Source organism: Centroberyx affinis, unplaced genomic scaffold (assembly GCF_046629955.1).
Source record: "Centroberyx affinis isolate AG114_WGS23_722 - 3 ecotype Tasmania unplaced genomic scaffold, CSIRO-AGI_Caff_v1 ptg002978l_1, whole genome shotgun sequence".
NCBI lineage: Eukaryota > Metazoa > Chordata > Actinopteri > Beryciformes > Berycidae > Centroberyx > Centroberyx affinis.
This window is the reverse complement of record NW_027281085.1, coordinates 43,200-57,678: the sequence shown is the minus strand read 5'-3', so window position 1 is coordinate 57,678 and position 14,479 is coordinate 43,200. Positions and strand designations below refer to the sequence as shown.

At 40.3% G+C, this 14,479-nt stretch overlaps 1 protein-coding gene across 7 annotated transcripts in view; it reads right to left on the bottom strand.

Annotated features, from left to right (window-relative positions):
* Positions 1-2,017: 2,017 nt before the first annotated feature.
* nckap1 (NCK-associated protein 1) overlaps positions 2,018-14,479 on the bottom strand; it is a 36,222-nt gene continuing 23,760 nt past the window's right edge. For all 7 annotated transcript variants that reach the window (XM_071537039.1, XM_071537040.1, XM_071537041.1 and 4 more), the window contains 16 exons: positions 13,492-13,637; positions 12,766-12,898; positions 12,358-12,477; positions 11,575-11,714; positions 10,889-11,020; positions 9,927-10,145; positions 8,179-8,309; positions 7,915-8,012; positions 7,580-7,673; positions 6,633-6,715; positions 6,021-6,101; positions 5,782-5,875; positions 5,535-5,651; positions 4,514-4,623; positions 4,137-4,226; positions 2,018-3,393 (listed from right to left, as the gene is read on the bottom strand). In XM_071537039.1, coding sequence (XP_071393140.1) covers positions 3,277-3,393; positions 4,137-4,226; positions 4,514-4,623; positions 5,535-5,651; positions 5,782-5,875; positions 6,021-6,101; positions 6,633-6,715; positions 7,580-7,673; positions 7,915-8,012; positions 8,179-8,309; positions 9,927-10,145; positions 10,889-11,020; positions 11,575-11,714; positions 12,358-12,477; positions 12,766-12,898; positions 13,492-13,637 — 1,905 coding nt within the window. In that variant the 3' untranslated portion in view covers positions 2,018-3,276. The remainder of the gene's footprint in view (positions 3,394-4,136; positions 4,227-4,513; positions 4,624-5,534; positions 5,652-5,781; positions 5,876-6,020; positions 6,102-6,632; positions 6,716-7,579; positions 7,674-7,914; positions 8,013-8,178; positions 8,310-9,926; positions 10,146-10,888; positions 11,021-11,574; positions 11,715-12,357; positions 12,478-12,765; positions 12,899-13,491; positions 13,638-14,479) is intronic.

Genomic DNA, 14,479 nt, shown 5'->3' with positions numbered 1-14,479 from the left:
CCTCTGCAGGTGTAGATGTCCGTACTTGGCAATAATTTATTAAGTATGAACCAACTTTCAATACATGTAATGTGTTTGTACCAGAGGTGTGGCCAAGTCAAGTCCCAAGTCTAAATGTAGATTCAAATCAAGTCCATGTCAGTAATGTCAACTCTCAAGTCTAAACATAGAACATCAAGTCAAGTCAGAAAAAATCAATTTAATATCTTAAAGAAAACCAGATGTCTAGGACTTTTCAATACAATCATTCCACACAAATTCAGAAAACAGAATTTAAATTCAGTCGTCTGGTGGAACAAATCTCGTAACTTTCAATCCAAGTCATTTACACAAACACAAGATCTTTTGTCAAGACTTTAGAAACCTTTTCAAGTCATCAAAGTACAAGTCAAAAGTCAAGTCCCAAGTCACCAGAACCCAAAAGTCAAAGTCTCAAATATTCTCTTCATGCATCAAGTCAAGTCTCAAGCGACTAAAATTGTGACTTGAGCCTGACTGTTGAGACCAACCACCGATAAATCCGTCCATCCACCCACAGACACTCACAGCTGGAGTCTGACACAGCCCTAAAGTTTATTTTATTCATGTCATTAAAGTTACACGGTGGAATCAGAGACACAAAAAAGAGGTTAGAGAGAAAACAGCAACCATTCCACATCAAATGGCAGAATGTCTCCATGGACCCGTCCTGTCACGCTGATAATGCATACCCATTACTGATTATGCAGTGGAAATATACACAGAACCTACTGCAAAGTATGCAGTAGGAATACACACGTTACATACTTGATAGTACGCAGTAGGCATACACATACTACACAGTATGCAGAAAGACACAATAGCTACTAAATAGTTTTTAGTGTATTCCTACTACATAAATGTCAATGCATTATGCAACTGCAACATCTGCCTTTTCTGGTTTTTACTTCTATTAAACTTCAAACTGCTCTAAACTAGAAGTATACTGAAAGATACTGACTGGCTAGTATGCAATATGAGCTTCCAGACAGAGTCCCGGTGTTAGTACTACATCAGCAGAGGGCCAGCATAGAGGGAGCGTGGTTTGTGTTCGTGTCTCTGTATGTAGCCCTTGCCATGCGTTGATAATAAAAATCAGACTGCACTTTTATAAAGGTTTTCCCCATCTGTCTGTCCTACAAGGTCCCGCACGACATGCAGGGACGCCCCCGTCGACCGCAGGTTAAAATCCAGTGGAACGTCTAAAAAATATTTGTGTTTTTCCAGCTCCAGCTTTTCGTGTGTTAAAGACTTTTATGGGTCTACAGGTCTGAGAATGTGTTATCGGTCAGTATTCGCTTTTATTCTGCTTGGATGGCACTGGTTAGCCTTAATTTATTAGCTCCGATTACAGTTAAAGAGTTGGCAACACATCCATCGAACCATGGGAGTGTAGATGGTGAACGAGAAATGCCGCCCCCTCCCTCGACAGCTGCTGCCGAGGTGCCTTTGTGCAAGGCACTTCGCCCCCAGCTGCTTCAGAGACTGTGTGTGTGTGTGTGTGTGTAACTGAGAATGTGAAGCTGGGGCATTGCTGAAAAAGTGTGTGTGTGTGTGCTGAGCAAACCTTCCCTGGATAAATAAAGGTCAACAAAAATGGAAAAATCAATCTCTTTTCAGCAGCCGGAAGGAGCGAGGAATCATCTTGCAAGAAACCGCATGAGAGGAATGAATCGTTTTATACTGGCTTGTTCAGTTCTACTTTACACTGTAGAACCTATTAGACCTTTATTTAACCAGGAGAGATGACTAACAAACTCTTACTGACAGCGATAACTGAGGGGAGTATTTTTTAGGTGTAGGGAAAGTACATGAATGCATCACTGTAGTACTACTGCAGTATTTTAAAGATGGTTCCCACTGGAGAAATGCCTGTGTAATCCCTCCTCCTCTTAACTGAGCTGCCACAGAGTCAGGCAGATTGTTTCCAGAACAACCAGAGGGTTTTTTTTTTTTACCGTCCAAACGCTTTTCACCCAATAACATCCAAACACTCCACTTCCAAGCCCTGATGCATGTTTTTAGTGTCAACACATTTGGCAAAATCGTCATCATTGTCGTCATCATAAAAATAACAAAACATAAACATTAAAAACAGACGAGTTCAGTTCACATCAAAGTAGAATACAGATATTATATTTTTACCCACAAAAAGTTCATGTTACGACTAGCTAGAAAAAAAGAAAGAAAACATCACCATGTTATATAAGTGTGTGTGTGTGTGTCTTCATTATGAAATGTTGGAAGATTAGTGCGCATGTATACGTATGTTCAGTATGTCTGTCAGTGTGTGTGTGTGTGTGTGTGTGTGTGTGTGTGTGTGTGTGTGTGTAAACTTACATTAACAAGCAACATGTCTTTCATTATCAACACAGGAATCATTACCCGCCCGCCCCGATAAAATCAAACCCCCGCATTACATCAGAATCATTTCCATTCCAAAACAAAGCATCCAAATCCATCACCACAAATATGCTGAAAATCTCAAATCTTTCGTCCCAAAAAAAAACAAAAACAAAGAAGGAATATTTTAGTAGTGTCAACTATATATATATATATTTATATTTTTGTTCTTTTAAACCAACCAAACGTATGGTATATTTGTGTTGCTATGGTTATGGTCCCTGGCAACATCATGAAAAAAGTACAATGATTAAAATAAAGACACTGATCCCCCAACTTCATCCAGCTAGCGTGTGTGTTTAGTGTGTATTTCACGTCGGTCTGTACGTTTAGTGTCGAGCGTGTGTGTGCCTCTGCTGTCTTTGTACACAGCACTGTAGACATTTTGTACGTTTTTGTGGCGTTTTAAGTGTGTTTGTTGCCCGCATTTAGTGTATTTGTTCGTATTTAGCGCGGGTTCGGTGTGTTTTCGCATTAGCGCTAATGCATTGTTCCCGTCGTTTGTAAGGTGTGTGTTAACGTTAGCTTGTGTTGTCGTTAACACTGATGCTGCTTTGTCGACAGAGTGGTAGGTGATGGCACTGTAGGCATAGTTTACTGTGTTCAGTGTGTTTGGTTTGGATTTAGTGTATCTCTCGTGTGCGCTGATGTGTTTGCACTAACGCTGTTTGAAGATGGCAGGCATTGTTTAGTGTGTATTTGCTGTGTGTGTGTCGATGCGTGAGCACCGATGCTCCGATGGCAGACAGCACGGAAGGCGTTTCGCTGTGTGTTTAGTGTGTGTGTGTGTGTCTATGCATTAGCGCTACTGCTGTTTAGAGACAGCGTGGTAGGAATCGTTTAGTGGGTGTGTGTCTATGCGTTGGCGCTGATGCTCTGTTTGTAGACGGCGTGGTAGGCGTTACGCAGCAGAACGTAGGGGAAACACGACTCCAGCAGGTCCATGGTCAGGAAGGGAGACTCCTGGACGATCTGGAACACAAGAGGCAAACCTGGTTCAGTTCACTGATAAATAGAAATATAAAGGAACTGGCATGCTGAGACGCAGAGGAAGAAACCAGAATGATTCTGCTATTGGTTCATTAGGAGTGTAACCAGATTTATTTATGCTATTATACTATAATTATTTGATGTAGATTCATTAAACTGTGACATGTATTGTTACTGTGACATCAACCTGCCAAGGGACAACAGATGAAAATTAGCCTGGTGGCTCATATTTACATTTGGTTTTAAATGTTCACTAATATACACTTCCCCTATTACATAAATAAATCAAATCATATTTTGTGTTAGTGCAAACGTTTCAACCTATGTGGTAATATTATGAAATTTTAAGGGAGAATAATACAAATTTCTTATCTTGAACTCAGTCACAAAATGTCAAAACATATATATATATATACAAGTCGCTGCGCTGTCCATATGACTGCTTACTTCTGAGCAATTAAATTTACATTTCTTTGCAATGCACATCTCTAAGCATGTCAATAATTGTTCCTAAAAAAAAAAAAGAAAATCATTGAACTCCACACAGGGAATAAAGCCGGCACGAGGGAGACAGAGAGAGCTACCAGCTGTGAAAACTCCCATCACACTCTGCTTTTCACTCATCAAATCTCACTCACACTGTCTTTCTCTCTTCCTGCCAATCAGCTCCCTCCCCTCACTTTCCCTCACTCTCCATCTCCTGTGTCTCATTTTCTCTCTCTCACCATATCCAGCAGCAGGTAGACAGATTCTCGGTTGCGTGTCGTCATCTTGTCCGTCTCCTGACCAATCTTCAACAGGCTGGATGAGGCCAGCTATATACACACACACACACACACACACACACACACACACACACACACACACACAAAGAAAACACAGTTATGATACAGAAACAGTGTATGTGTGTCACTGTCTATCTTACTCTGCATGTGTGTTTAATGTTCATTTTTTAACCTAGTAGTTCAGATGTGACAGCTGCAAATAAAGATTTAGAATCAAGAATTGAATACATTACATACAGATTTTAAAAAGAATATTTAATACAATCATATGAAGAAAATAAAATCAGTAACAATTAAATTGCATGTATGTGTCTTACAGCCAGGAACTCTTTCAGGCGATCCTCTATGCTTCCCTTGTGGATGGTGAAGAGAGCCGCAGCGATCTGGTTGATGGCTTTGGCCAGGCAGTGGATGTTGTTACAGTGGCCTGTTGGGGGCAGCAAACACACACTTAGTAGAAGAAGAAGAACAGCAAGAGGAAGAACAAGAGAACCTTGCTATGAGAAAATCAAGTAACTTTGTTTTGATTTCTGACATGTTATTTGTATGTCTTTTTTTTTTTTTGGAAAAAACTGGAGAAATGCAATCCAGCCTGGGACTGGCCATCCTGAGAGGAAATAAATTATTCTGGTTTAGTATTTCATACTGACACATGACACGCTATTGTGTGTGCACGATGTATAAAACCTGCGCTTGAGTTTCATAAAAAGAGTGCAAATAGATATTAAATGTTATCATGTAATTATAAGTTAATATTTAGTGGCAGTACAGCCGCACCAACCACTTTTCTGAACACTGGACAACTCTAAATGCTGATCGAAAGAAATCATTACAACTGAAACTTAATTCTACAACATTCCTCAAGTCTGCATATTGACAACGGTAGAGCCCATTAGCTCTCATTATCCTTGTCAAATGTTTCTTACCAACAACAACAACAACGCCTTTCATCTCAAGGTTGTCGATAGGTAATGACTTCATAACTCCTGAGTTTTTTTTACCTTGAGCAAAACTCTTAACTAATTTCTGTCCATGACACCTTATCAAAAGTTCCATTCAACTATATATAGATAACAAAATAAATCACTTGGTTTGCACAAACTTTAAAAAACATACATACTAAAGGTGAGGGCATGATTAATCTTGCATCTTGTGAATTTATAAAGACAAGGTAATGAAGTCTGTCATGTGCATGCAATACAGCTCATGCCCTTCATGCAGTAAACTATGAGATCTATCTATTATTTTCTCCTGCGCTCCGTACCAGTCCCCTGTGTGATCCTGGTATTAGCCTGATATTACATACAGTTGTTAATACGTTCCCACATGGCGACCTACCTTCTATGGCGGGGCTGTACTGCGACATCACGTTGCTAGCCAGCGTTGGCATGGAAACGGCCACAAACACCATCAGCAGGCAGGCGATCTTGTACTCCTCCTCTGGACTGATGTTCTCTACACACACACACACACACACACAACACACAGGACAACTATTAGGAGACGGGTGCGTGGCTGCCTGCTTGTATGTGTGTTTGTCATGTGTGTGTGTATTTATTTGTGTGTTTCTGTGTGTGTAACTTACCACTCTTTTGTGAAGACAGTGCCACCACCAGTGCAGGGTCGATCTCACAGGGTAAACCTGCTGCCGACGACAGCTCATAGACATTCATTGCCACCTACACACACACACACACACACACACACACACAAAGGAGAGAAAGCAAATTACACACAGACAACAGCTTTGAACGCAATTTGGACTGTTTCCAGTATTTGTGTCCAGTGTGTTTTCAGTGTTTGTGTCTTTTCAGCGTGTGTTACCTTCATGTCTGTCTCTCGGGGGATGTGGTCCTTGAAATCCTCCACTGAACTGACCAGGAATGGAATATGACAAGACAAAACCTACAGATAGAGAGTCAAACAGAGGCAGATGAGGAGAGAGAGGGAGAGAGAGAGAGAGAGAGAGATGGATGTAGAAAGGGAGAGGGAGCCAGAGAGAGAGGGAGAGAGAAATAGAGGAAGGAGAAAGAGAGAGAAAAATTGCAAAGGAGAGAAGGAGCAAGAAAGAAGGAGAGAGGAAGGAGAGAAGGAGCGAGGATGAAGGAGAGAAGAAAAAAAAAAAAAGAGAGAGAGAGAGAGAGAGAGAGAGAGAGAGAGAGAGAGAGAGAGAGAGAGAGAGAGAGAGAGAGAGAGAGAGAGAGAGAGAGAGAGAGAGAGAGAGAGAGAGAGAGAGAGAGAGATAAGTATCAGTGTAGAATGTTTTACTATGACTTTTTAGGAACAGGGACAGGTTCATTTCCTGATTGGCACCCGTTTTGATGTTTTACCTTTCAACTGTGCCTGTGTGTTGTGTGTAACAATCTTTGCATGCATTATGTGTGTCTACATGCATGAGGGCATGTGTGTGAGTGTGTGTGTGTGTGTGTGTCTTACGTCTCTCAGAGCCTCCTGAGCCAGGGAGCGGAAGGACAGGATGACTCCGATGATAGTCATTCTCTTCAAAACACTGTCCACAGCTACAAACAAACAAACACAAAATCAATCAAAAATACATCAATTAAACATTTAACAAATGCAGCTATCAAAGAATCTAACAAACTGATCAGTTAGTCAGTGACGGTCTTCCTCTGTCCTGTCCACAGCCATACATCACGCACAGAATCAATACCATTAATTTATTAAACCCTTAGGAGTAAAGTGGGTACGCTGAGGAAGACGGCAGCAGATTAGACGACCTGTTCACCCTTCATTATATTCTAATAATCTGTTAACAGATAATCCACATCCAAACGTCTGTAATCCCACTTTCCTTTCAAATGCCTTGTATTACAAACAATCGGCTTGGCTGTGCTGTACTTTGCCGAATCTTTGCATTGGATCTTAATTATTTTTTAATCTTTTTTTGCCCAGCAACTATTAACTTTACAACAAGCACTAACAAATTTGTATTCAGGAATTTTGTATCCAGAATTACAGACATAGAGTCACAAATCAACTCCAATCACTTTTACAAAGACGTGAAAGAAAACAAGAAAGCAAGCCAGCCGGTCAGAAGAGAGGCAACAACAGTACTAGAAAAACAGTGTAATCAAAGTGTTTTGTGTGTGAATTTATTCCAACATTAGCAATCAGATATGATATGTTATTTCAGAAAATTTCCATATCAAACAAACTGAAGCAGTGCATGGTGAATATAAAGTGTTGTTTGGGCTGAATAATTATGATTTGCACTATTTTCTCGGTATCTGGTATCTAACTGAAGTTGAAAAAATCGCAAAATATTGCATTTGAATGAAATGGTACTAACAAACATGAGCATGTCTATGTGCACAAGTGTGTGTGTGTGTGTGTGTGTGTCTTGAGTGTGTGCTTGTGATTACAGGTGAGTTTCTTGAAGAGAGCTGCCATGTGGTCTGGTTTGTCGAAGCTCGTCCTCATCTGGGTCAACACCTCCACGTTGTCTACCACCAGTTTCTACACACACACACACAAAAACACACACAGATAAACAATGAGCATTAAAACTGATATTTCACTTCATATTTATATTACAAGCATTATCTTTTTTTCAATGATTTCTATTCTATTATGGGTGTTAAACTAAGCAGGCTATTGTATGAAAATGGAAAACTATTCTGTATCCTGTAATTCTGTAGTTTCCACCTATTGTGTGTGTATTATGTGTGTGAGTGTGTGTGTGTGTGTGTGTGCCTACCTTCAGCTCCGCGACCTGTGAGGAGATGTGCCACATCAGACTCTCACTGAGGAACTTCATGCCGTACGGCCCCAGCAGCTCCGATAGAGAGCGCATCTCTGTAAAAAAAAAAAACCACACCAAATTACAAAGACAGCCCATTGCTGCAGATGCTTTCAGCAGAAAAGACAAAATGTGCAGCTGACAACAGAAATAAAGCCTGGATCATATAAGTAGTTCCCTCTCTCATTAGACTGTCTAGGCATTGTGTGTCTGTGTTCATACCAGAGATGTCGGAGTATTCCTCAGCGTTGAATGTCAGTTCGTTCTCGGTGGGCAGGTTGACGAAGGCCTTCATGGCGGGGAAGTAGGCGATGTGTCCGTTACTGACCTGACGGAGCAACGTCTCCAAGTACCTACACACACACACACAGAGGAGGTAGTTGTTCAATATGGGCTCTAGGTCTCTGTCTCTCTATCTGTCCATCAGTGTGGCTGTTTTAGTAATATCAATGTTTTTGAATGTCTAATCAAAGTTGAATTATATGAAAAACATTCACCTATAAAAAACATAAACAAACACACACATATCTATCTGTCTATCTATGGAAATCTGTAATTATATTTCTAAGTGTGATTACAAATGCAGATGAATGTCTCTTTACTGCTATAATGCACCGATTCAGTTTGTTTTAATGGTAGAACACAAGCACTTAGTGACCTGAAGGTGTCCCCAAAATAAATAAAAAAACCTCTTAAATTTTAGAACTTAATTTGATAGCAAATGCAAGAAAAATATTCTCGCCGTTTGTGTCTAACTAAGCCCTGCCTGCATGCGATTAGTATTGCAGACATACAACTCAAGCAGAGGGTGCCAAGCCAGTGGGTATAAACATTGGGTTGAATTTTTTGTTTTTTAATTAACATTGTTGCATTTGCATCAAACAAGATCCAGACAGCACTAGAACTGTCAGAGAACATGAGAGATGCCTGAAAAACATTTAGTTTTTTGTCCTGCTACTATAACTCCCGCTGGGACACGCGCCCCGTAACAATCACTAACGACACCCTTCTGCATGGGACTAAAAATTAGAGGTCGACCAATTTATCCGTTGGGCTGATAAAAGGGTTTCTAACAATTGGTAATTGGTGGATGTGGGCTCCAATTTTTACTGATCACGCTCTAAGGTGATGTTGTTTGTGGGAGCCGTCTCTCAATAGCTTAGAGTGCTTTTGCAGTGTGAGATCTGAGCAACTTATAAGTGCTAACTGAATCCTTTATTCTACGTGTACGTTTTTTTGACATGAGACTTCTGCCATCCACAAGGAAATATGTTTGTATTCTAGCGATCCAAACAATGTTTTTGGACATACTTCTGCTTCAACTTGTACTCTATTTCTTAACCTTATTTGTATTATTATTCAGTGGGTTTTATTTTCCATCTTATGTTATGCTCATTCTATGTCTATTTTCATGCGTGTAATTTCTTGGTTGTAAAGCACTTTGAGCTGCATTTCTTGTATGAAAGGTGCTATACAAATAAAGTTTAGTATTATTATTATTATTATTATTAACTTGTGTTCCTATCTCCTCTAGTATTGTGCCTCGAAAATCACTCTATTACATTTGTGAAAACGTAGGGATCAGACGATATATCGAAATTCAATATATCTCAATACAACAAAATGTGAAAATACGCATCGTGGGGCGGAAAAATGAATCGCAATATTAGCTACAACTACAAGATATTCTATTATTTGCACATTGTAATGACATTTTGATATTGGTGTTTACATTCTACCAAGCCAATGCCATTGCTAGAGAGATTTGTGGCTCCGAAATAAACATAATTCTGCACAGTCATGTTTTGTTGTCATTGATCTTTTATTTATTACATCCTATCGTTGTTGGCATTGTTGTATTATGCCCCATATCGCGTATCGAATTATATCCTGAGATAAGCATATTGTCCAATCCCTATGAAAATGGCATGACTTGACTTCCTCCAGTGAGACTAATGCAGCTAACTCACCAGTTGGTGTATAGACTGGTGATGGTGGGTTCCCCATGGCTGTCTAGGTGCTGCGTCTGCTGCAGGAGGACGTTGTTGAAGACCCTGGTGATGTCGATGGTGACGTAGTTCTCTATGGACTGCAGCACGGTCATGTAGGCCCGGACGCTGGTCAGCAGTTCGCTGGGCTTGGCTATCTCCTGAGTAGCCTGGTTATACATGGTCATCCCCACTATAGACCTGGAGAGAGAGCGAGACGCAACATCCCACCACAGATCAGAGGATAAAGTGGCTTAAAAACACCTTAAAACCTCATCAACTCCCACAGACACAAGTAAGCGCACAAGAAAATAATATAACAAAATCTACAGCACCAGAAATCTACTCGGGGACAAATAAAATTTAAATACATACAGTCAGAACTTTTTTTTCTACTGGAGAGTCAGAGAGAGTGAGCAACCCACACATTCCTCCTTTTTTTGCTCTAATATGCCAATATGTTCTTATCTTGATAAAAATAAAAAAATCATACCCTCCTCCCTCTTTTAATGTTGTGATTCCCTTGTAGATGCCCTCGTTTTTTGCTCTTATTTCCTTTCCGAGCACCGATCTCCAACATGCTCATTCATTTGTCAGAGGAATATCGTTAAATCTGCTGTCAAAGCACTATGACTCTAACCCTTGCAACTCCTTACCGATGGCTGCTTGTGATGATGGTGATCCAGGAATTAATGCTTATTCTACTGTTGTACTCATTGTAAGTCAGTCTGGATAAGAGTGCCAGCTTAATAATATGCAATGTAAATGTAAATGTACAGAGAAGTGGTGGGAGAGAGAGATGTGGGGAGGGCAGAGAAAGGGAAGGAAGAGACGACTACCAGGGTTAACTATACATCTGTGTGTGTGTGTGTGTGTGTGTGTGTGTGTGTGTGTGTGTGTGTGTGTGTGTGTGTGTGTGTGTGTGTATGGATCTGCACGCTTACTTGGTAAATCGTATCTCCAGATGCGAGGTGAGGTACTCTCTCGGTGTGAACGTGTGCTCCCAGACCACCATGTTGGGAACGTAGTTGATGGAGAAGCACAGTTCAGATAACGCTGTGTGGAGTTTATCCAGACTGGAAGAAGACGAAAACAACAAGATTAAAATGTGTTGATTAAGATAAGCTGAAACCTAAATCATCCTATGGGGAAACTGGGTCGTTGTAGCAGCAAACAGTTATGGGATACAGTGGAGAAAAATACAATAAACATAAACAGACAATAGAATATAAGCAAGAATAGAGCAAATGGGGGTTGTGTAATTGACCAGAACATAAGAAGTAGAATGTATAAATAAGAAGTATGGGAAATGAACAATAAGTGTGGAATATATGCCAAAATATATCAAAATATATGGGAAAGTATAGCTAAATGTTACTGTTAATACTGTCATGAACATAGTTGGAGAAACCGTTCAATCAGTGCTGTGGGGAATTTAATGATAATGAAAAAAAAACAGGGTTATTAATCTATTATTAACAATTATTACAGGATTATTAATGGATGCATAAACAGAGACAGATGGATACAAACAGATAGCGATAGAAAGAAAGCCAGGGGAAGTAGAGAGCAAAGTCTTTGAATTTCCTCTGTGTATTTGCTTGTGTGTGTGCATGTGTGTGTTACTAACTTGGTGACCAGTAGTCTGTTCTTCCTCATGCTCTCCACTCCTGGTTTCTCTCTCTCCGGCTCACCCTTCTTCCCCGTCGCCTTCTTGCTCTTCTTGTTCACTGCCTGGCTGATGGTCTTCGCACAGTGCTTGGGAAGAAGCTACAGAGAGAGAGAGAGAGAGACAGGCAGAGGAAGAGAGACAGATGGGTGGCGAGAGAAAGGAAGACGAGGGGAGAGAGAGAGAGATTGAGACAAAGAGGGACAGATGGGGAAAAACAGACAGAGAAAGTTTATTATTAATGGTCTGGTTGATGTTCTTTGGACAGTTCTTTAAGTAAGAAACTAAACAGACATACAGAGGTACAGTTTAGCAGCTTTTAATGCCATGCATCAACAAAGGAATCACAACATTAATTCAACAGTGTGTTATATTATAAAATAGGTACTATAGACCAAATAATTTGATCCGTCAAAGATTTCAACCGAGCTGTTAGTTCCCTCAAAGCTCACAGCTAGCCATGTGTTCAAATATGGTACATGTTGCTATGCCAAGTACCGCGGTAACCAGGGAGCTTGTTAGTGATCTTTCTTGGTTTCTCTCAATTTTAATTCTAAAGTATACTTTCAAGAAAACTCTTGTGTGAGTGTTTGGAACTGTTGCATAAAAGCCTTAACACCCACAACTCTGTTCTTGTTTGTGATCATAGGTACAACCTCTGGAGTATTATTGCGAGTGGTGTAAGTACATTTATATAACAGGTGCTCCCAACTTGTGTGTGTGTGTGCGTGTGTGTGTTTCTACCTGGTCGCTGAGTGTACATTGTTCAGTGCAGATGTCAGTGATCAGGTTCCTGGCCTGTTTGGCCATCTCATCCAGAAACATGTTGCACAACGACAGGCTTCGATCCCCTATGTGGTGACGCTGAAAAAAAAGAAAGAAAAAAAAGATAAAAAAACCCCCAAAACAGACAGACACACACAAAGAAAAATCATTATTATTATCCTTATCATTATGCATAGGTTGATGTGTGGAAGTGTGTGAACAGTATGTGTCTTTGTCGATCTGTGTGTAGGAACAGTCACAATGAATGACCGGCAATTAACAAGTGTGTTTGTGTATGCATGTTTTGCATGTTTCTTATCTGTATACATGTGTGTGTATCTATTTGCGTGTGTGTGTGTGTGTGTGTGTGTGTGTGTGTGTAGTTACCTCCTCGGGACAGAGCTCGTGTGTACAGGACATGAAGTGTGTGCAGAGCAGAGGGAAGCAGATGGAGTGTCTGCTCTGGGAGGGAAGCTCCAGGCACTGCTGGAACATCTTCTCAAACGCACGGCTGTAGAAACTACACACAGACACACAGACAGACACACACACACACACACACACACACATTAAAACACACAGTAAGAGAGAAATAAACAAGAGATACACACCCATTTCAAATAAGTTACTCCAAGTCAGCATATCTTAAAATGTTTGATGACCGATGCAATGTTCAAAATGACTTGTTGTTGAGCATAGGGCTGGTCTGAATCTAAGGCTGCACTATCATTCATGTTTTATCATATATCGAATTTAGTTTCCACAATAAATTGTAGAACATTGCCATATTGGCATTAACATTTAATTTAATTTACAACACCCAGTGCACCTGAAGATAGTTGAGTTGCTGATAAAAGATGCTAAAAGTACATCTTAGTAGCTTGTGCATTTTATCCCGCAGATCATCCCGAGAAACAAATTATTAACTCTGTATCCAACAAAATAATCAGGTTTATCGTTTTAGGCATGAATGATGCCCTATCTGAAACAAACCCATAAATCTAAATAAAAGCTTGGAAATTGTTTCAGTTCATCTTGAATATGAGCTGGACCTGTGTATGTGCATGCGTACATACTTAAGTGTGTATGTTTATGTGCGTGTGTCCGTCTCACCAGAATATGGACAGGTCCGACGTCTCAACCAGCATCTCCACCAGGGAGTCCACCATCTTGGTGTGGAAGATGATGGTGTTCATCATCTTACCCAGCTCCCTGTGATCGGCTATACCCAGACTGGCTTTAGAGACACTGGTATAGGCCTGCAGGACGCAAGACAGACAGAAGTATGGAGGAAGGGAGGAAGGAATAGTAAGAAAGAGAGAGAGTGCGATGCATTTAGATATTGGAGGTCATCATTTTACCAAACTTCTCATGGTCAGCTGCACCAGACTGACTTTACCTACACTGGTACAGGCTGAGATTTTGTGATTGTTTCACCAGTTAGTAGAGTCATGTCTTCCTGAATTTCCCAAAGGGGATCAATAAAGTACTATCTTATCTCATCTTAAAATGCAATTAAACCTAGCTCACATTTTTCATTTCAATTCAAACTTGTTTGTATGCCTTCTATATGGTGAAAAGTATTATTCCTGGACAGCAGTTCAATATTTCTGAGAAAATCCGAAACAATATCATCCAGCTGGCAGAAAAATCATAGTTTTCCTGACCCCAGTTGGTTGAAATTGAACACCCTGCGGGACTTCTGGCCCGACCCCAATCTCTGATGTAATACCAAAAGTCTTGAGGTACTATTGTGTTGAGTGCAGAGAAAGTAGAACATTGCTGCCACCCCCAACTAAAGATGTGTGAAATCATCAATGCAAGGATTAACAAACTTGTCAGAGCCAGCTGTGTGACTGAGGCTGCACCGAATTTCTCATTATTCTACCATTTTATCCAGTCTAGTTCCTTGTTACTTTTGTTTGTTCATATTTAGTCTACAGAAGTTTTATATAGTGTTTAGATTATATTTAGGAAGTTAGGTGGCCATGTTCCAATTCTAGTGCTCGTTTATAATCTTATTTACCAAGCCGCAGTCTACAACCTAGAATGGGAATTTATCAGAGTGGATTTCAATTGAGATAGAAATTGTATGCAAATT